We start from the raw sequence: 22,403 nt of genomic DNA, 5'->3' as shown, positions 1-22,403 counted from the left end.
CCATCGATGCTATTTCATGGTGTTTTCTGAGGCATTTTTGCTCCCGAAGCATGGGGGATTACTCACAGGCAAAACACGGAAACTGCCCTCACAGGGACAATGATGGATCTCGGTTCTCTTCATTAAACCCCACTTTCCCAACAGTTGTGCTGTAGGAATACCCACCAGCTGGCTTTGATTTTTGTCATGTTTTTTTTTGGAACATAACCGTGCTCCTTAAAGCCCTTATTGGAGTACAACGTGCAGCTGTGGTGAGGTCTGCTGGTGAATCTAGAATATTTATATACAGGTATTTATGCAAACATTTTCCGAGGTGTCTTCCTAGTCCTTATACAATTCTGGGAGGCGGATATCGTGCTCACAGTGCTGAGCTTGAGTGCGTCCTCGCCCTCCACTCTCCTTCTCCCTGCTTCACACGACAGCTTCTGAAGGGCCACTCCTCTCATGCTGCAGTGTGCCCACAAGCCCTATTCTAGCAGCTCCGTACAGATGCCAACCACCTCCACGCTGGATGATCCACTGGCTCCTGCATGCCCACATGCCCTCAGTGCTGTCTGAGCTGATACAACCTTGAAAATCTCCAAGCAAATGCAGAAGGCAGAGCGATTCGTACCAGGTCAATGCTGTCATCGGGTCGTGCCACCTCTGAAGGCTCGCTGCCGTGTGCTGTCACCAGGGAGGTCTGATGTCGCATTGCAGCTGTCTGAGCATCCGTCTGAAGAAGCAGAAAAACAAGCAGGAAAACAAGTCACGTAATAAAGATGCACAAGTTGTTAGTAATTGGTATTTTTCTGAATTTTTATACAATTGCGAAGGCAAATCAAGGAGAGCAGGATATCACTGGGGAAGGGAGAGCCACAGGGCATGTGGCAGCAGCAGCCATCTGAACTGCTTGCTTCTGAAGCAGGCAGCTGGCAGCAGCAAACACCCCCGTGCATCACAAGCCACACTCGTGCACAAACACTCAGTGGGGCAAAGCAGCTGAACCCACCTGATGCAGTCCATGCGGACTGCTCTGCTCTGCTGCGGGTAGAGATGCAGAGAGCAGGCTTCCCTCTGGATATTGGTTTTGGCTGAGCTGCCAGCTGTTTGTTTTCACAGAAAGCCTGAATATATATTTCTATATTTGTTGGAGAAGCTGACCACACGTAAACCAGGTTCTTGTTCCTGTGCTACAGCTTATAAACGTGAATAAAACTTTGTTTGCCTAGCATGATAGCATCCACCCCCAGGGACCCGACGTGGTTATGGTCTAACAGCCTCCAGACAAACGCTGTTCAAGTGCCAGAAGGCTCAGTGCTCATTTCAGCCCTGCCAAAGGGAGCATTTCAGCATTTCTTTTTTTCTGACAGTTGTTGAAATGGTAACGTTGAAAAACTTTTTCTGATTCACATTGAAACTTTCAATTTATATCTTTTATAAACAAGCAGAGAAACTATTAGCAGATCATCCTGTCCCTTTTCAGTCGCACTCTCCTGTTGATTTAAAACAATTCTCAATTGTATTTTTCCTCTGCTTGGATAGATTCAGATCATACAGGAAATTAATCCAACAGCTCTACATTTCTCTAAGCTAAGAATTTGTCAGCTTGAAATCACACTGAGACAACCACTCTACTACAGAAAAACACAATACGATTGAAGACTAACTTTAAGCTAATTCTAGATAAAGCTGAACTAGTTGGATTGTTTTGAAACAGGGCAGTGTGGTTGCACAGGCTTCAAAAAGGGCTGAGAACCTGAGTGTCCTGTGGCGGCACGGTCGTCCCCGCTGTCATCTCCTCGCTGACCGTAAACACGAAGCCCAGATACGTCGGGGAGCATTGCTGCGGCTGTCAGTGCAGCTAAACAAAGCCTGGAGTTATGGAGCCGGGCAGTGCTATCTGACCTGCTTTATTTACTCGAGCAGGCAGCTGGCCCTGGGAATCTCCCCTGCGGCTCCGGCGATGGACCAGCCGGTGCCATGGGGCTCTTGGAGCAGCTCACTCGTGCCCCTGGCAGTGCCTGCTCTGCTCCAGCATGTCCCCAGCTCCGTCAAAACGTGGCAGCACCACTGTACAGGAGCATCATGCCCATTCCCACCAGCTCTTGAAAACTTGCAGCCAAGCAGCATTCCCTGGTTGTAAAGGTTGGTCCACACTGGGGCACGGCTGCAGGATGGATGAATCATATCCAGGATCTGGGGATTTAATCTGGTTACGTGTCCGGGTCTCTGTGTAACCGGACTGGGGGCTGGCAGCTTGATCCACAACTCAAAGTCCCTTCAGAACAACCAGGAAGGAAACATCTGACATGGGAAGTCTGTGAAGTCTCCGTGTAGGTCTCTACTCCCAGCACGTGAAGCAAGATCTAATTCTGGACATAAACCTCCCAAACTGACAGCGCGGTGAGGGCAGTTGGCAGTTTCAGGCACAGAAATTGCCTATATGGGTAGGCCTGGAAGGGTTATCGTCATTGGACAAAGTATTTCTGCACTGGAAAGTGTTGACTTAGCAAAAACTGCTGTCTCTGGCAGCGAGTTTTGTTTACAGAAATTTTCTGTTTCAGAAACACTTGTAGGGAAAAGGTTTTGAAATTTTGAAAAGGGATAAAACGGCCTTCTCCCCCCGCCCCAACTCTGTTTCCAAATTTACATCACGCTGCAGTTGTTTCTTCAGCTTGAACTTCTAAAAAGGTTTTGGTACCAAGTAATTTTTTTTTTATTATCCTGTTACATCTCTTCTGTTTACAGAAATAGCCCAGTTTGGAACAGGGGCGACTCTAAAGCTCTTTTTAAGGAATGAGAGCAAAGCAGTTTCTGTGCAGAGACACATGACTTCTCTCCCAGCCCTACACGTACTTAAGCCCCATATTTTACCCATTAAGACTCTTCCAAGCCTCTTGGCCATGCGACTGTACAACCGTAAACGTGCAGTTGTTATTCAGTCGGCGCATGTGTGCGTGCGAGGAAATCACAGAGAGCTTTCTATTTATTTGGGAATTTCCATTGCTCCCTGCCTTTTGCCATGATTGTTCGTGTCCATATGCCATCGTAGATGGAGGAGTGCTTTGGCTTCTACTGAGCATTAGGAAAAATCTCATCTGTCCTACATTTGCTCTCAGCAGCACGCCTCTTTGCTAGGACTTGCACCCGCGCTGAGGCACGGACAGGAGATCCTGAGGCCAGCAGAAAGGGACAGAAGTTTCTTCCCCGTGCTGCAAAACTGATCCGTGATGTCTGACCTGGCAGTCGTCCCTTTCCTCCTTGTCCATGACTGAGTTGCTCCCCTCGCAGCATCCCGGCTCAGTAGCTGTGCACATAAATACGCAGCACGTGTTTTTGTGGAGATAATTCTGTGGGCATTAGTGAGGTTTGGGTATACAGAGTAACGTTAATGGCCATCAGGCAGCAAATCTGGGTCACTTAGCTGTAAAAGTTTCCATTTTCACCTCCCTCTGGCGCAACTGTTCAGATTCCTGAGGAATCTTTTGGTGTATCCAGGCATCTCCGTGCCCTGGCAGTTTCAGATCCCAGCTGGTGCCCCTAGCACAGCAGCAACGTGTGCTGTGCATTACGGAAAAGCGTGGCAAGTTTCCCTCGCTACAGCAAACCAATCATAGACCAAATTTTATGCAATGCAACCTATTTTGTCTGCCTCCTATTCCTTCTGAACTAAGCCCCCAAGTTTACTTGTTATCAAATTTCAGATATACAAAATCTGTTTCCAACTCTAATAATAACTGGTTTCATTCTTCAGGGCTTTAAAAATATTGGCTCTACTCAGAATTATTAGCAGCGAATTCTGGCGAATTTCTCTGAACAGAGCACGTGCCCTGTGCAATGTGCCTGTGCCGAGGAGGCGGCCAGGTCGGGGACAGCCCCTTGGCATGCGAGGAACTTCTGTTTGCTGCTGCCTTGCAAAACGCTTGACTTGCTTCCACGGGAGACGGCGGTCTTGTGGCTGAGCTTTTAGCAAACACGTTGGGCAAGCCAGCACGTGATGCTGTTCTTAGAGAGGAAAAAAGTTTGGTTCAGGAGGTTGCACTTTATGCCTTAATGAAGACTTCTTGGCCATGACTGCCACTAAAGAGGAGCCTAACTCCCCAGGTGTCCCCGGGGAGCATCCCACCTGGCATCTACAGAGAGCCCTCAGCTCTGAGCCTTGCATTTTAAAGGAGTGTTTGCCTGCATGCACTGGGAGAAAACGGTAGCTGGAAAAAGGAAAAAGGCAGCAAATTCCACGGAGATTATAATTGGTAGCTGATTGAAATCCCATATTAAAATAATTTCCTGGCCGATTCTTGTTTGAGACTTAGTTTTTACTTTTCTACAAAGGGGCTTTTGTGGGTAGCTTGGCATATGAGGGAGTTAATAAATCAGGTTTATGATTCTCAGTTAATAAATTGGCCGAGATCCATTGACTTCTGTATTCACAAGAAATTAAACCAAAGAAAGCATGCTAATGGCCCGTGTGAATTTTAGCACTGAGACTTGGCTGGCTCTGGTAGGGGGCAGATCTGGAGGTCGTCGCCTCCTCTCCATGCCCCCCGTGTGCTTGGCTGCGTGCAGAGCTGGCCATGGGAAGCCGAGGAACACGGGGTACTGGGCTGATTCCTGGCAGTTGTTCCTTGGTCCCAGTCTCAATTCTTAGCCTTTCGGGATTTTTCTTATTTAACTTTTCAACATACGATTTTTTAAACAAACTTAAGAAACCTTGAATATGTGTTAGCCCGAAACACGCTTCCTGGTGTATATTATAGAATAATACGCGACGAAGAAAGGCGTTTTTGCTCTGTTTTAATTTTTCCCACATTTTTTTTTCTTTTTTTTTTTTAATTGTGATTTGTTTCTGGTTTGGATCAGACGGGAAATGGAGCATGAAGGAGCCCAAATCGGAGAGCTTTAGGATGCCTCACAAACAGGAGGGAAACATGGCTTGCATTAGAGCGGGGGCTCAGCGTGCACCTCCGGGTAGCGCCGAGCAGGGCAAACGCTGGGAAAGCTGCAGGAATCAGTCTGGCACGTGGCGGGGACCCCTGCCCTGCAGGGGAAGGCAGTTTTGGGTTATTTATTACTGTTTATTAACTGCTGCTAACCACAGCTTCAGGCTGTGATACTGGTGCATGAAAACTTACTGTAGAAGGTGTTTTTTTTCCTCCTGGATTTAAGGCATCGTGCATCAGCCGCTCAGCTGGCTCCAAGTATGGCAAAGCCCCGAAGCAGGATGCACAGAGCAACCAGCACATTCAGGATCTTGGTGTTGTGACGTGTTTTGAGGTCAGGGGACTGAATGACAGTGACATTTGGGGTCTGTGCATCACTCTTACCTCGACGGCAGCTGTGGCAACATCCTTGCCCGGTGCTGTGTGGTTGCGCATGGTGCTGTGGGCACTGAATGCAAGCGATGCCTCGTGATGTGTCCAGGGCCTCACATGGGGCAGAAAAGGGAGTCACACGGGGAAAAGGGTACAGGAACGGGGAACGGGGTAGGAATGGGGTCTTATGGCTGCTGTAAGCTCTGACTTGCCACCAGCGGGTGAGACGGTCCCGCACGGGAACGGGCGGGTGGCGTTGAGCGCGTCCAGAAAGTCATCTTGTTGGGACTGAACCCAGAAGTACTGCGACTTCCCGGTATTTCCCCTGTTATGTGCTTTTTTGTAGATTATACTTCATATTTAAGTGACTCTTTTCTTTGTTTTTCTTTTTGTTTTCCAGGACCTGCAGTAAGTATCGTGGATTTTACTGTTGGATCAACAAAGTTAAGGCTGCCCCTTCCCCCTCCCCTTCCTTTCTGTGTCGTTGCAAAAGCACAGCATTTTTTGGTAGAGGTGTGTCTGGAAGCACAATTGGTACCAGATGCTGCTGTATTTTTTTCACAATTGTAGACAAATGGTGTGGGGGGAGTTTTTAAATGTTTAACTTGCTGCCCTCAGGGACTTCCAGTAATTTTAAACCAAGCAAATATTCAGTAAAAAGAGTTTTCCCTGTAGAGTGTCTTTACTCAGCTTCCATTTAGCTGAATGAGTGCTATACTAATATTTTAACGTTTTGGTGGGATTTTTAGTCCTAAAGCTCTGTCTTGCTTTTCTTATCTGCTGCGTTTCCATCGCTTAATACGGGTTTGGTAGGCTCGCAAAGGGGGCTGGAGGGAACGACGTAGCTCGCTTGCTTCTCTTTGAAGTCTTGGGGAGAGTAACGAGCATTCCTCCCAGTGCGACCAGAAAATTTATGGGGAATTTGTTGTTTGAAGGGGTAATAGTTGAAAATGTGTCAACTCCTCCTTCCAAATGTTCAGACATGCCTTTCGCTGTGCCACCACCACATCCAAATCCGATGTTCTCCCGCTGCTCTTGGAGCGAGAATACAGCGTTTCGCTTGGGCCCTCCGAGCTGCTGAGGGATTTTTAAAGAGAATTTATGGGTGTTAGGTGCTTCTGTTTTCCTTCTACCTTTCTTCCCCCAAAGCTGGAGGAGGAGGAGAGGTGCAGGCTGTTGGCAGCTGCATGTTTCCTTGTTCACTGTTGCATTAACAGAGATGTTTCTTCAGGTCACTCTTCTTACAGAACCTCACTGGGTTAAAACGGGATCGTTTCAGGAAAAAAAAAAAATTGCTGACTATTCCTGGGCTAATTAATTTCCAGCTCTGTACGTCTGTTTAGAGGCCAAAAGCTGACAGGGAAATGCGTGTGGAGCACGGGGGCTGTCACAGCGCCATGGCTGTGCTTCTCCTGGGATGGACGCCGCCACCGGTGGGGTCAGTTCATGGCTCTTAGCCCTTGGAAATTTTGCTTCTATTTCAAGTTTATTTTTTTTAGCCCAAAGAGGGAGTTGAGCTAAATTATTATTTGGCCAGGTTTTGAAGAAGCAAATCAGGAAAATTTAAGACTTAATGGCTTGGGCTTGACCGTTCTTTGAGATCTGAACACATTTGCACTAAAAGTTGTGCCCAGCACCAGCAATAAATCCAAGATACTGACTGGCTCGAGAAACACAAACAAACGAATTTTCCCTGTTAGTTTGTGTTCCAAAACTCAGCCTGTCAATGAATTAATTTTCCTGTAAATATTCCATAATTAAAAACTGCAACAGGGCCTCTCTACCCACACAATAAAAATGACTCCGTGGGTTTGTGAAATGTTGGTTGCGGGGGCATTCACGGGGCGAGCAGCATCCGAAGGGGAACCGGGCACAGTCCTGCTGCTGGGGGCATTTCGGGTGTCGGGGCTGGGCCCTGTGTTGCTTCTGTGGGGTGACGGTGTCATTCCTCTCTGCAACTCATGCAATTTGACTTAATTTGAAAAATATTTTTAATTTCTTGCTCAGTGGCAGGTTACGAATGAAGAGGATATAGGCTATTGAAATCCAGATATATGCATCTTCATGGGGCCTTTTTCCCATAAAGTACTTTGGCTATTTAAAAGGGGTTTATTTAACCATTTCAGCTCTGCTCCTGCTGTTATCAGGGGCTGTTATCAGCCCACACACGGCCAACTGTGTTACGCTTCTTCACGTGTGCTCTGCTCACTCCTGGTGTACGCAGCGTAGGCAGCATATGGCGCGCTCCTCATTTTTCTTTGTCTCTCCTTGGTTTCGTTTCCTGGTTCCCACGGCACGATTGAATTGCAAAGGGAGCGCAGGGGAGATTTAACACAAACAAGACATTTTTCTCTCCCCTTGCCCTTTAAGAGACAACTCCTGGTTCAGTTCATTTACAAAAATAATAATAATCCTGCATTTTTAGTTTAAGTAGCATGTGCCAGGGACTTCTTTAAACATAATATATAATAAAAGTCCTAGAACCCACAGAACCACAATATTATTTTATTTCAACAGTACTGCATTTAACTCTATTAGTTTCTTCTGTTTCTTGATTTTGGCCATAAGGAGTTGATTACATCTTACATGTACGGCATCACACTCTGCTAAAACTGTATCCTCAATTCCGTTGTTCCCTGGTAGCAGTTGTTCTGGTATTTCATTTTGGCTGTCATAAGCTAGTTGTGTATATGAAATTATTAGAATTTGTGGTGCAGGATTTGTGGCTGGTGGATGATTGATCATCCTGTCTGTGAGCGAGGGGTATTCTGCTGCGATGTGCTATAAAACCTCTGTTTCCGAGGGTATTAAAATCACATGCTGGGTAGGAAACTTCTACAATTGAAGGATAGGCTTACCACACAGCGTAATTAAACATTTACAGTCCCAGATATTAACAGACACTTTATGTATTAGCATGCTGACTGGGGAGCTCACCAGCGAGAGAGTTACAAGTGTTTCCTATTTGCGTGTGCGCTCCAGTGCCATACGTCTCCATAAAAATCTCACTCTACTTTTTATCCCAAGACTGTAATTTGTTAAATAGGTGGTTGTTGAAGTCAGTGTTGTTTCTGGATGAATCAATAATGCTGCAGGAGGCATTCAAAGCTTCGGGGCGCTTAGCAAGAAGCGAGAACCACCCTGCGTAGGAGCCAGCTGCCAGGGCTGCTCGTGCCGTAAGAAATGGATGAATCTCCCCGCAGCATGCTGACATAACCTGTGTTTATAGTAGCATATGACACTGCTGTACCAGACACAGGCTTTACTGCCTACTTGTGTACCAGCTAATGCTTAACAGCTCCTTCCCGGATATCTGCCTTACGTCTGGCTTGCAGCAGGCTCTTCTGCAGCCCCGTGCAGTGCCGCCAGCGCAGCTCGCGGTGTATTTACAGCAGCTCGAGCTGTAAATGCCTTTGGGAACCCTCTGAGGGGAGAAGAAAAGGTGAAATACCTTGGGTGGGTTGTGTTTTTCTCTGCTGGTCTTGCAGGTGTTAATGATTTAAGGTCTCTCCCCATAGCATCCTCTTCTTTCTGCCTCATTGCAAACAGAAGTGAGGGTTAGCTGGGAGAGCCGCCTCCTCGAGGAAATGAATGGGTCTGAGAGGGGGAAACCTGCGCTGGGCCAGGTGCTGCAGTCAGCAGTGAAACCTCTCCCCAGCGTGTGGGACAGGGGCTGTGGGTGCACGGCCAGGATCTGGCCGATTGCTGGGGCAGCAGGGTTGGGTGCGAGTCGGTGAAACCTTCGGTAAGTAGCCAAAGTGAAGCGCAAGGTCAAAATTTGGGGAAATGGGCTGTAGGCGTGACCTTTTTGAGAGGAAAACTGCCCTGAGAGGTCCCTCTGGAGGGAGTTCAGCCCTGGGGCCAGCTGGGGAGCTGATGAGCCCAGCCGATGTGCTGTCTGACTTTGCATTGACTGACTTCTTGTCTCGCTTGTTCCCCACCACAGGGGCAGTCAGGACGCGATGGTTATCCGGTAACTCTGCTATTCCTTTTATTTTTATTCTCTTTTAATCCACGCTCTGTGATCCTATGTGCCTTTTCTATGACACTTGATTTTCTTTGCGTGTCTTGTTCTTTTTTTTTTTTTCCTTCTTTCCTCCCTTTCCATCAGTGAAAGCCTTTTGAGAGGTTCAGCCCTAAAACTCAGTAAGCAATGCGATATTCTCCAGTAATGGTTATATGGGTGGAAGGCTTGAACTCCTTCATGGTATTTCATGGTTTTTCAGCAGTGATGCATTTCAGATGAATTTTTCAGTAGGTTGAGTCCCCACTGATTGCTTGTGAGAGAATCAGCTTGGCGTAAAGGGCCGTAGGAGAAGCCACACAGAGGTTGGGAAGGTGGGGACATGGGGCTCCGTCTCCCCCAGCAGCACCAGCCCGCATCAGGGGGCTCACCGTGCCCGTGGGACCTTGGCAGAGCAAGGAGGGCTGAGAAACGCACAAGCAGCTTGCAGGGAGCTGAGTTTAAGTGGGGAGACCTTGCTTCAATCAGCCTGTTTAATAGCAGTTTTAGGGTGGCTTCCTGCTCTTGCAGGATGTGGCTAACCACTGATGGGTGAGCAGCGCCCTTGACCGGAGGTAGGTTTGCCCCCTTCATCTCTGTGTTGGTGATAGTCCAGCAAAGCTTGTGCCTGGGGTTTGCTTGTGGAGCTCTGAAAATCAGAAATGCTGAGATGAGAGAGCAGTTTTCCCCTAGGACAAAACACGCACCCCAGCCTGTCCTGCTGGGTAGCCCCCGCTCTCCTGGATGGTGCTGAGGGCTCACAGTGACCTCCAGCTCTGCTGCCACACCTGCACTGGGAAAACAGCTTTAACATTGCCAAGATTGTTCATCCACCTCCTCTCTCCTTGCTCCCTGGGACCTGCAGTCCAGACAGGCTCAGAGGCTGGTTTTATTCCTGGCTTTGCAGAACCGTGTGAGCCCAGCCCAGCAACCAGTGAGTTACTGCAGCTACGTGCCTGTGGCTGCGCTAAGTAGCTTTGTCTAATAAGGAGGTGATAATAATTGCATTTCCAAAGCCATACATATACCTGAAGGGCGAAACTCAGCACAAAGCAGACTTCAGAGCCTAATTCAGCACAAGCATATGGAGAGCCTTTATTACATCCAGTTGCTTAGTCAAACTGATTTAATTAGTTCCCTTCAGGCTGATCAAACAAACTCTGAGCAGGTAAAAATCCAGCAGATGGATTTGGTCCTCATCCAGCTGTGGTTACCTCCGTTAAAGAGGTCAGGGCTGGCGGAGGGGGTGAGCAGAGCTCAAAGCCCAGCTTGTGCTGCAGGGGTGATGCTCGTGGTGGGATGTCCTCGTGGGAGAGCACCGCGTGTGGGTGGGCGCTGCCTGGGCTGGAGCTGGGCACTGGCACGCCTGGAGGTGTCTCTCATGTGGCAAACCTCAATGCAGGGCTGTGAGCGAGCGCAGGGATCTTGTGCCTTGTTGCACGCATTTCCTGATCATCTCTAAAAATTCCCCTCCTTCCGTGCTTGCTGCGGTTCCTTACCAAAATTGCGTAAAACTTGAACTGTGAGCAAATGCAGAAGCGAAGTGGAAATGGAATGGTGTTTGGGAGCAGAGATGGATGTGGTAACGCTTCCACCTCCTGGGTAGCAGCGCTTTGATTTTCTTTGTGAGCTGCTGGTGTTTAAGCGAGTTGAAAATAATGGAAGCTTTACTCGGATGAAGTGAATCAGAGCTCTAGAGACAGGCCCGAAGACAAAATAGCATTCATAAGATGCTTTTAATCTTCTGATAGTTAACATCAGAAGGGGGGGGGGGGGGGGAGTATGGGCCCTAAAATTAAACTTTACTGCAGAAACAATTTCTATTTTATGAGCTCTGTAGGTTTGTTATTATTTTATAAACCCCAGAGAACTGGTTTCTATTTTTAGGGTTACGGCTTGCCCTACTATTCCTGCAGTGGCAGATCTGGGTTTGTTGATTTTTTCCAGTCTTGTTCATCTCAGTTTTGAAATCCCATTGAACATGGATCACAACATGGCTAGTGTAGCTTCCTATGGACCAAGGGCTGTCTTCTCCCTTTCTCCCCCTGTTTCAGCCAAATTTGACAGGAGGACAAAGACTGTGGGGATTAGTTTACTGTGAACTCTGATATTGGGGCAGGTTAGGGGAAAGTGAACATTTTTGATGACTGGTGGCAAGGCACGAACTTGTGCTGCTGTACGTGTGTCTCCGCTGTACCAAATGCTTAGAGGATGCTGAGGATTGTGCTGGGAGTCTTTCTGTTCCTTTTCTGGAAGCTGTGATTCTGCCTTCTCTCAGCTCCCTGCCCTGCTCAGATCTGCAGGGTTCAGAGCATCGACGTGTGAAGCCCAGAAGGTGCTCAGCTACCGCAGCAGCAGGGAGAGCAGGTTGGCTCTTAGCTGGTTTGAGCAGGTCTTTTGATCCAGCTGGGCTTTTAGACCTGTGCTCAACAGTTAAGCACGTGCCAACAATAACAAGCCTTGCTCAAAATCCCTCCTGGTTTCGAGTATCAGGATCAAGTGAATGAAGTGGAAACGGAGCAGGAGCCCTCTGCAGTTACGGGCTTTAAGTGCAGCAGCTCAGGTGGTTTCTCCCAGTGAGCTGGGGCTCCTTGGCCAGGCACGACCCTGGTCAGGAGAAGCCTTTGAGCAGTATTGGTGCAGCTGCATGGAGGGCACGGGGGTCTTTTTGTCTCTCTGGTCCCGGTGTTTGCTTCCCATCTCACTCTCCTGTGCTGGATGCCATCGTCACCTATGGCCACGTGTAGGACATTGCTGGGGCTGGACCGCCTGCTGCAGCACAGTCCCTGCTTCCAGGGCTTTCTGGGATGTTCACCTGCAAATTTTGGATGAAGAGGGACGGGATATCATTCTTAATAACTCGGATGATTAATTTATTTCTTTGCAAACCTCATGTGATAAAGTCTGCTCTAGGCTGCACAACACAGTGGAGGCTGCACTGTCCCACCTCTGATGTGTTCACAGGGAAGGAAGGAACCTGCCACCGTGTTTGGGATAAAAGGGTGACATGGGGAGGATGAAGTCTCAAGCATCTCTGTTCAGAAGGTCCTGAGCGCACACGATGAAGCTGCTGCTTCTTCAAAATGTAGCCAGTGGTTGCAGCACGGTGGGCGTTTGTGTACGTGAGATCCCAATGAGCCATTTTCTATCCAGGCTTCAAGAAACGCGGGACCAGAGCAGTGCCACTGCTGCCCTGCCGAAAATACACAGCGCTTTGTGTGCAGGTTGGCCCTAAGCAGGCAGTGCTGCGAGGCCTGGGTTAGGAGTTGCAGCGGGTGCAGGGATGCAAGGTGAGCTGCCCGGTGTCACCACGAGGGACTGTGGATGGACCAGCACCATTTTATGAATGGGGCATCGCTGTGTCCACGGGCACCCTGCTCAGGGACCTTCCATCAGCCGTGGGGACGGCGCTGGGGCTCTGCTTGTCCCCTCTGTGCGTACTGTGAGCGGGCACAAGTGGGTGCTGTGGTTTCCCTGCTGCCCTGGAAGCATTGCTGAACGTGGCCGCGGGCAGGACACCAGCTACCGCTGCTCTAGCTTCATTGTTTCGCTCTGGCGCTCCCCTCGCCAGTGTTCTGAAGAGCTGACAGCAGCCTTTGGATCAGATTGATGAGCAGAATTTGGCTGACACTCCCGGTGTTTGCCAAAAGAGTGCCCAGCCCCAAACCAAAGTGCAGCCCTGGAGTTGGATTTGGATTTTTTGCACAGCTGTGCTGGAGCAGAAGAAAAGCAGATGTGCAGCCGAGGTGATGACCAAAACGTGTTTCTTGCTGGGCAGAACGAGGCGCTGGGGCTGTTCCCAGGACTTGCCCTGAGCTGCACTTTCTGGGGCGAGGATCCCCCTGAAGCAGCGGTTAGGGCGAGCAGGAGGGTGGCAGCATCAGAGCCGGTGTTGTCCCCACACCGCCCATGATTCGGTGGCCAAGAAGGGACCCGCGTGGCCGAGCAGCTCACCTGGCTGTGCTGCGGGCTCGGCACAATGGGGACGCTGCTGCTCAGAGCTGTGGAGGAGCAGAGGGGCCGGCTTTGCAGAGGGCTGGCACAGGGGTGCTCTCGGCTGCTTACGTTAGCGGCGCGGACAGCCACATCTGGGGAGGATGGAAAACAGAAAAATGAGGACCAGATGGAAGAGCTGTACTGGAAGGAGGCTTTCCAGCTGACCTTTTGGTGCAGGCGGATCTTCCCATTGCGTAGCCGCTTACTGGAACCAAATAATCCATGGAGGGAACAAGCAGGGGCTGGGTGGTGCCTTCAGCTGCCTGCCCTTGTCTTGCTCCCCTGTCCCACTCAGGGATGGTTTCTCTTTGCCTTCAAACCGCTCAGCTCTCCTCCAGCATGCTATTTCTCCTCTTCCCCAGTGAGCTGTTGCATTTGCTGCTCACCAGACACCGTTTCCTTCCCTCTTCCCATCCACCAGAGAGGCCTTCTGGAGCCCAAGTCTCTGAAGAGTTTCATCTGCCTCTAACTCGTCTCTCCCAGAGCCGGTCTCCACGCCGGCATCCAAACGTGACATCCCGAGTGGAGAGTTGTCACTTCAAGTGGGAAGAAACCAAAGGAACGAAGTTGATTAATGAGGCGAATTACTTCATGTGCATGTCTTCATTAATAAAAAGCAGAGCTGGGAATAGGCTTTGCAGAAAAATTGTGATATGAAACAGAGTTGTCTCCTACTTTATACGTTTTCCTTGGAATATTATCATCTATTTTTAGTTGAGCAGAGTGTTATTCATTTGGTTCCTTTAGTGCATGCCTGCCTTTGAGTTTTGTAAATCGTTTGTGTTGCCTGAAAGAGCCTCAGCGTTGTTCTGCCCGTTTCTTGCAAAGGTGGGAGCTCTTCAGGGAGGCAGGGAAGGAAAATGCCTCCAGTTCTGCGTGCTTGGAAGTAAGGCGGCTTCTTACTCAAAATAATTCAGTATTGAGTAACAACATCCTTTTCCGATGACAAATAACTACACCACGATGAGTCAATGGAGTTCTGGTAAAGGAGAGCATCCCGTTTTCTGTTTTAATTATGTGTTTTGTGATAGGGGCCCTTTGAACCCTTGTTGCGTGCTGGCACTGTGCTGGATGATCTCTGAGAACAAAACGCTTTGTACTGGTGCACCTTGCAAGGAATAATTGCTCAGTCACAACTGAAATGTTCTTGCACAGGGTATGCTCAAATATTTATGGTCTACCCCAGGCTAAGGAGCCGGTGGAGCTAAGAGCTCAGCATCTTCAGAGACTATTTTGGGAGCTGTGTGCAGTGAGCTAAATGCTCAGCTGTAGTGCTTAGAGCTGGAAATCAACTTGTAAGGATGATAAACTCTGTTTTTAATTAATTTTCAAGACAAAAAGTGAAGCCAAATGTTATTTCTGAGCTGATGTCTGGGAGAAGGAGTTGGGGGAGCACACGCAGGAGGGAAGCTGGTTCCTCCACTTGCAAGACAGCAGAGCAGCACGGCCCTGGCTTTGGTGGCAGCTCTATACCTTGGCTTCAATCAAATGAGTTTTGGGTTTTCTTCCTCGAGCAGTTGAAAACCTCAATTAACAGATAATTCAGCAAGGGAAAGTCCACGTAAGCTCTTTGTGTGACCCATAAATGTGCTCTGAACGCAGGCTGATGTGCAGGAAATGAGGAACACGTGCCAAAGCCAGCTCCTCGTGGCAGTTTCTCCATCTTGTTGTGGTCACTTGGAGTTTACCAAAAAGCTCCAAGAGATGGGTTGTGTTGGGAACAGCAGCCTAACCCTTCAGGAGGGCTGCTGGGAACAGGAGACCGTGCTATGTAGGGCAGAGCATGTGGACCTCAGACTTCTCTTGGCTTTTTGCAATAGGCAGATGCTCTCTAGACCATGGGTGGTAGCTCATGTACAGACACGGAGTGCCTGCGTGTTGCATGGGTGTTTTGGTTTGTTGTGCGTGCACATATTCTAAAAAAAAAAAGACTTCTTTAACGTCTGACATCATGAGATATTTCCAAAAACTGTATCATGTAATTTGTATCCATCTCCAATATAGTTGCTATTGTGAAGCTGTTTTCTTATGACCTTCGTCAAGGTCATAACTGTTGAACTACAATTATTGCCCTTAATTACAGGGTTCAGCCTTGTGTTTGTTCCCGCAAGTGTCTTTATTCATACATATTCAGATTTCAAGGATACTTCTCCCAGTAGGACCCCAAAAGACAGAAGTAACAAACATCCATTTTACAAGGCAAACTTTTTTAGTTTCAGTTTTTTCATTTCATTTTAATATCAGTTTTGTGGCCAATTCACATAACTATTTGCCTAGCGGGGATAACTTCTTTAGGCAGGGGAAGCAGATCCAGTGTGCTGTCCTGTTATGGATGTTTGCTGGCTCTCTTTTGAGGACACAACAATGATTTTGTAAAGAGCAGCTCTTAAGGCAGCTGTTTATTTTTCTTTTGATTTAGAGGTAAATCTTGCACAGGGGAAAGAAAAAAAAAAAAAAGTTGCCTTATATCCCACACAGAAGAGGAATTGCAGATGCATTTGGTTATCTGGGCTTCCCTTTCCTCTTCCAGCACTTCTGGCCAAGCGGAGGAGAGCACCTCGCAAGGCACCAGTGACATCTGCAAGGAGGGTTTTTCTGCCCCAATTGCACGGGTGGATTTTTGACACTAAGCACGTGTGGCAATTTGGGGATGACTCGAGGTGGCTGCCTGGGCCCCAGCTGGTTGGTGTAGGAGGCTTGGTGAGGAAGCTGGCTGCAAGGACGGGTGGTGGAAGAGGTCCTTCGCCACCCGAGTGCCTGCTGGAAGCAGGGCTTTGGTTTCTGGCTTCCTGCCCTGTTTTCTCTGGTTCACCACTGTGGGTACGAGTGCATCTGTGTCTGTCTCTGGTATGTTTGGACACAGCCACCTGGTACCGAGGTTTGGCTTGTAGGCAGAAGGAAACTGAGAAAACCCAAGAAGTCTGCTCATCGACCACAAGGGAGAAGTAATCCCAGTGCAGCTGGAGAGCTGGGATGGCACTGGCAGGGTAAGAATACAAAGACAGTAAGAGGCTGAAGTGTTTGCTTCAAATGTCAGTATTCCTCCCAAACAATTGCTTCCCAACGTCAAAATTTCATTCCCACCACAGAGGCTGTCTCCTTTCTTAGCTGGACATTGAATGCAAATTAAATGCAAAATATCCCCCGAACCAATTGGGCACCAAGCGCTTGCGAGAAGCAGTCGCACGGTACACATGGAACTCGTTTAAACCTCAGAAATTTGGGGGAAGTCAGGGGACTCTTTCTTCCATAAAAGCACTTTGTTGTTTTGGAAGAGAACCGGTGCCATGTGATGCACAGATGACGGAGCACTCGCTTGCGAGCTGGCGCTCGGTGCAGATGTGGCGATCTGGCGTGCCTGCGCGCGGGGAACAGGAGCTGGCCCCGAGTCGAGGCGCTCGATTGTGGTGGCTCCTCGATGCCCTGTGTGCCAGGAGGAGGGGATGAGCCCTGGTTCTGCTCTGGCATTGCTGTGTGTTTGGTCCGAGCAGGCTCACTCACGAATTGGAGTGAGCTGCCCTGGTGCAGTGGTTTCTCTCCACCCCTTTGGACTGGTCAGCGTTAGTTTTGCTCCCAGGCATTTTTCGTGGGCGTCTTTGAGAAGATGTCTGGCAAAACAATGGGGGAGTTCTGTGAATAGATGGAAGGAGGCTAGTTTTGTGTTTGAGGCAGCTATTGAAAGGGAAGAAGCCCCTTATCTCCATGACAAACCCCCGATGAACGTTGTTGGCGTCTGGGAAGAGATCTGGGAGTTGTCGTGCTCCAGGCAGCCCGCGCTGCTGATGCTACGGAGGGGCTGAGCGGTGGACAGGGCCCGATGCTGCCCCCCAAAACACCCCCAGAGTAGGGTCCGGGCTTACTTTTTCCTTGTTTTCTATTTTTGAAGGATTTCAGATCCCTCACAAGCATCAGTGTCCTGCATGAGGGCGCTGAGATCTCCTTGCAGAGGATGGCTGTTTGGTGGGCGGCTCGCGGCCACCAGGTGCCGCGCGTGGCCCAGCCCAGCCTCCGAGGTGGCGGCTCTCTTGCAGAGCCCCACGGTCTGGTTTGCATTATGGGTGAAGTTTTTAGCAAATTACTGCTCGTCTCTGCTTTGTTTCCATCAAAGAATGGACAGAAGGCTGCCCAGCAGTCTGAGGACAGATTTTCTTTTTTATTTTTTGGAATAGAGCACAGATTTTGAGGGGTTGGTTTGTTAACACATGCCTGGTCCTTATCAAGCTTGTATCCCTCGTGGGGCAGCAGGTCTCCTCCTAAAAAAGTAGTTTTTAAGGTTTGCGTGCAGCCATGGACCAAAGGAGAATTTCTATTGGACTACACTGAAGTGGCTTTATTTAATGTTAACAAACAGGGTAAATTATTAAGCAAAGATTGTTAATGAGCATGTTCACATTGACAGAATTTATAAATACTGTATATAATACTATAAAATGTCATATTATGTACAGTAATATATACTCCATTACTGTATGAGCACACATCTACAGACACAAGTGCAGGGCAGTAATCCCATCCCCATCAGAACATCCACACCCCGTAATTAACATGAACGCCCCCCTGCCTTTAATGATCTCAGTGCCCACCTCAGGCAGGCAGCAGCAGGGGCACTGCCCTGGGCTCAGGCCGGCCTCTTCTGGGGACCCCAAAAAGCCCCAGAGGGACCTGGGCTCAGAGCTGTCACCTGCAGTGACGTTGCCGTCAGTGAGTGCACCAGGTAAGTTTTTCACATATGGTGTCGGTAGGGCGTCAGCCACCTCTGTGCATGCATTTAAATGCTGTTATTCAGGAGGGTAAAGGATTCTCGTGGTGGTGCTGGTGGATGGAGTAGAAACGTGGTTTTGGTCCTGTCCTGAGGGTTTAGGGAAGGAGGAGAGGCAGTGGTGATGGGGGTGAGGACGAGGAGACATCTGGCAGCGCCCCTCTCTTGTACTCGGTTCACCTGCAGTTGGTGCCGGTGGTTCTCAGGTGTTGTTAGAGGACCTGGGTTTCCTTGCTCAGCCCCTCTCCTCCCCTCTTCCTGCGGTGGTGAAGCTGGAGGAGCCTGGCTGGTTTCTTTGCTTTCCTCGTGACGTTTGGTGTGGTTTTGCTCCGAGTAATGGCCGGCACAAACCCATGAGCCGCAGCACAGACATCACGGGGCAGGGTGGGACGTGACTTCTCCAGGTCTGCCCCATTTATCCCAATAACCTCAAAGGTTTCTTGCTCCTGGACAAACCAACACATTATCAAAGTTCTCTTTGTCCAGCACAGCCGGGGCTGGATGGGTGTGCTCACCCACAGCCTTTGCCAGAGCTCCCTTCTAATGCAAAAATGTGCTGAGGAACCGTATTGCCAGCGGGCACCATCCCGTTCGCAAAGATTTATGGTGCAGCCTATAGGATTTATGGCACAGCCTATAGGATTTACATTGCAGTCTATAGGAAGGGACAGTCCCCACTCCCCGGCTGTGCCGCGCTGCCAGCCGCAGCATTCGCAACGCCCAGTGACCCCGGGCCCTTCGCGGCGATGCTAAAATATTGCCATGTCCTTTTGTTCTGACACTTTCCTCCTTTTCAAATTTAAGATTTTACGATTTTTCGAAACCACAGAGACAGAGATTGAAGGCAGCCCTTTGAATCTGTTAAAATTTGACTGCAGGGTTCCTTCCGACCCCTGTGCTAATTTTTAGCAGAGCAGGAAACATTAAAAATAACCATGAGAGAAGATTGCCCAACTCAGAAGGATTGTCCTCTTAATCTCTGGCTGCATTTTCACTCGATGTTTTCTTCCTAACATTCCTGCAATGTTGCTGGAGCGAGTCCATCCCCACCAGCAGCAGCGATGGCACTGGGGGAAGGCAGAGGGCTGGCTAGCCAGGCTGGCACCCGGCCTTTCCCTGGGCAGGGTGAGGGATGGAGCGGGGAAATGTTTACTTATTGCAAGAGCTTTTGCTTGTGAATCAGGGCTTGCTTATGAGCTCTACGTCTTCCCTCTTGGCTGAACGTAAAATTGTTCCCAAGCTGTCAGACACTCAGCATTGGGTGAAATCACCTGCCGCTGCAAAAATTTTGGTGCTACATCTTGACCCTCCTGAGTGTTTGCTATGGAAACAAACAAACAAACAAAAATGGCTCTTTAGGCTCTTTTTTTTTTTTTTTTTTTTTTTTTTTTTTTTTTTTTTTTTTTAATTGTAACTGAGCACATCCCCTTCCTCTGAAGCTGAAATGGGAGCAAAAGGCTTGTAGTAGAGCATGGGCAAAGGCAGGAGTAAAATTTATCCCTAGGCAAAAAGCTGCTGCAATGCCTCCTCTTGCTCAGGGTGTGCGGAGAGCTCACCATCTCCATAAGCTTTGTGCTGGTCGTTTAAGTGGAAGTGATTTTTGTTCCTCTAGAATGAAAACTTGCACAGAAGTGGCTTTCGAGGGGGAAATAGGGAGTTGATGTTTTTCTGTTCCTTACTTAGCAAACAAACTAAAGATCACTTCGTGTTTAATTAAAATGGCAGAAGTCAAGGAAGGGATGATGACGATCTCAATGCGTGGGTGCTCCTGAAAATTGCATTCAATGAGCCCAGGTTTCCGATGCTGTCCCCTCACCTCCCCGTGCGCTTTCCTGGCCGCTCAGCGACGCGGTGCCTTGGCTCCTGTATCCCCATGGTGGGACACAGCCGTCGGGTCCCCAGCCCAGGCTGACCAAAGGTTTCCGAGCCTGGGTCCCAGCGCTGTCCGCTCAGCAGAGCGGCTGGCCCAGAGCCCCTTTGAAAGCCCCATGAATATTGTTTCTCTCGAGCATTAAATGCTTTCCCTCAAACAAACATCCTTTGAATAGGCCATTGTTATTTCCTTCTGGATGTCCCTTTGTGGACTGATACAAGAATAGCTAGAAGCTGATGAATCGCTATTGTAATTTTTTTTTTAATAATTTGTTTAAATGCGTTGGACTTCTACTTCTTTGAGAACTCGGACGTCCTGTGGGTTCCTTGCTCAGGTCCAAGTTTTTTCCTCTGGACATCACCAATGGCTGTTTCAGGTGAATCATCTCCAGCAGCCTTAGTTTCAGGAAAGAAACTTGGTGGACCTGGTGCCTTGCCCAAGTGTTACGATGTAAAGAAACGTGGTGAGACAAAGTATGGAGGGGTGTTTGTCGGGGCAGGAGTAGTTTGGCCGAGCTACGTAAGCCTTTGTATTGATGGATATGGCTGCATTCACTTGTACCTTCTGTTAATGCTACGTAGCAGTTGTGCACTGGTAGTTCCTCTTGAGAAATAATCTATATCATGGAAATAATGTAATCTGTTGGGTAAATTTGGAAATGTTGTGCGTGTAGGAAGCCCCGTTATTTTCAGGTGAACATCTTTCATCCAGGACTCAGTTCTCTGGCTTTGCCTCTCTCCCGACAGAGCTGTGCACATCCCAGGGTTTATGTTCCAAGCCCAGCCACACGGCTGCCGCAGACTGATTTATTCCTTACTGATGGCTGGAGCTGGGAGCTGGAAGGATGCTATTTTAATGCAGCCCTTAGGGTCCTCTTGCCAACATCTTTTTTCTCTCTTTTTTTTTTTTTATCCATTTCAGCATCATAGATTTAAGCTAAGTTAAAAGAAGGTTCACCCTAAACGGTTCCCTAAGACTTACAGGAGATGAGTCCTCCGTGCGGGAGGAGGTGTGAGCCCAGCACGTTTGTAGAGCAAGCTGTGAAGATGCCCACACGTGTGCAGGTGTGGGATGTGCTAACCCAGGCTCTCTTTCGCAAGCACAGCCATCGTGCTTGCAGCAGACAGAGAGGAAAACAACTCTGGGCTTGTATTTGGGATGATGGAAGCCTGGGATGGTGGAAGCAGGAGGCCCAGTGCTGTGCAGACCCACAGCCATCGGTCCATAGCTCTTTGGGAAACATTTGCAGGGCTGAGTCGTCTTTGGGTTTAGATGAGGAAAGGGCTCAAGTTCCTAGGCTGCAGGCAGTGGATCGGGGAATGCCGTTCTGGGATCTGCCACAGCTTTTGTGCTGCTTCTCCTCATCCCCAGCTGGCGGCAGGGTAGCTGTGTCTGTCCGTGGGCATGAGAGCACCTGCTCTTCCCCTCCCCACACCCATCCTTTCTCACAAGAAGGCCTCCTACGACATGAGACATTCAGCAGCTTGTGTTAATTGAGGACCACGTGCCTGGAACGATGGGGAAATAGCCTCTTACCATGGGGATTTACTTTGTGCTCCTGCAGCTACCCTAAAAAAGGGAGACCTTGGGGGAGAGCTGGGGTAGCTCAGTGCTCAGCCCCGCAAATCCAGGCATGTTCCCAGCTTCATGTCGCTGCAGATGAGCAGAGCACGTAGGTATCAGTCTGTGGGACGGATGCACCCTTCCTTCCTCCCCAGCCAGACATCCCATCCCCTCAGCGAGACTTAACGGCGTGGTTTGAGGGCGATGGCTGCTGCCCACGTCACACAGCAGGGTTGTACCAAGCCCTTCTCCGAAAACAACCAGTTCAGCTCTGAGGCTGCTACGAATTGCTCCCCCCTCACTTTAACCAAACCAGGTGTGTGAACTCTCAGTCCTTACAGTCCTGAGGCAGTCCCACGTGCTGTGCCAGAGCAGCGTCCCTGTCCCTGTCACTAACCCTGTCGCTTCCTTTCACGCCTCTCCGTGCTCTGCACGTTGTCGCCTCTTACTCGGCTTCTGCGAAACCTTCTTGCTGGAGCGCATGCATGAAGGATTAGGTATACAAGTAACATAGCCAAAGATTGTACTGTATGCATCTAGAGCCTCTGTCAGAGCACGACTGATATTGCTGTGTTTGTGAAGTGTTGGTCTTTAATTTTATTTTTTTTATAATGCTGTCTTCTCCTTCCCTTTCCAGGGGCCCCTTGGCTTGGATGGCAAACCAGTAAGTAGCACCAAGTGCCAAATGTGTCGCGTCTTTATTTGTGCTGCTCTGCAATGGCTGGGCAGAACCTCAAATATGGTCCAAATCTAAATATTTTCTATATGTATAACTGGGAAGAGTTTGTTTAGAAAAGTTCGTCTGTGGTCTGAAACTTGTGCAAGTTTAAACCCTGAGCGGAGGTGGCACACGGGGTGGCAATCCTGGTGCTGAAGGGAAAGTGGAGTTGGGAGTCTACAAGTCTGAATCTCTTT

At 49.0% G+C, this 22,403-nt stretch overlaps 1 protein-coding gene across 1 annotated transcript in view; it reads left to right on the top strand.

The window, feature by feature from the left end:
* The window catches only part of COL23A1 (collagen type XXIII alpha 1 chain), a 169,619-nt gene that overhangs the window by 115,374 nt on the left and 31,842 nt on the right, over nt 1–22,403 (top strand). Inside the window, exons 4-6 of the mRNA XM_072023577.1 lie at nt 5,695–5,702; nt 9,241–9,267; nt 22,126–22,152. Of these exons, the coding sequence (XP_071879678.1) occupies nt 5,695–5,702; nt 9,241–9,267; nt 22,126–22,152 (62 nt within the window). The remainder of the gene's footprint in view (nt 1–5,694; nt 5,703–9,240; nt 9,268–22,125; nt 22,153–22,403) is intronic.

This window comes from Anas platyrhynchos, chromosome 14 (assembly GCF_047663525.1).
Source record: "Anas platyrhynchos isolate ZD024472 breed Pekin duck chromosome 14, IASCAAS_PekinDuck_T2T, whole genome shotgun sequence".
In the NCBI taxonomy this organism is placed as follows: Eukaryota; Metazoa; Chordata; class Aves; order Anseriformes; family Anatidae; genus Anas; species Anas platyrhynchos.
The sequence above is the reverse complement of the archived record's forward strand: the minus strand, read 5'-3'. Positions and strand labels throughout refer to the sequence as shown.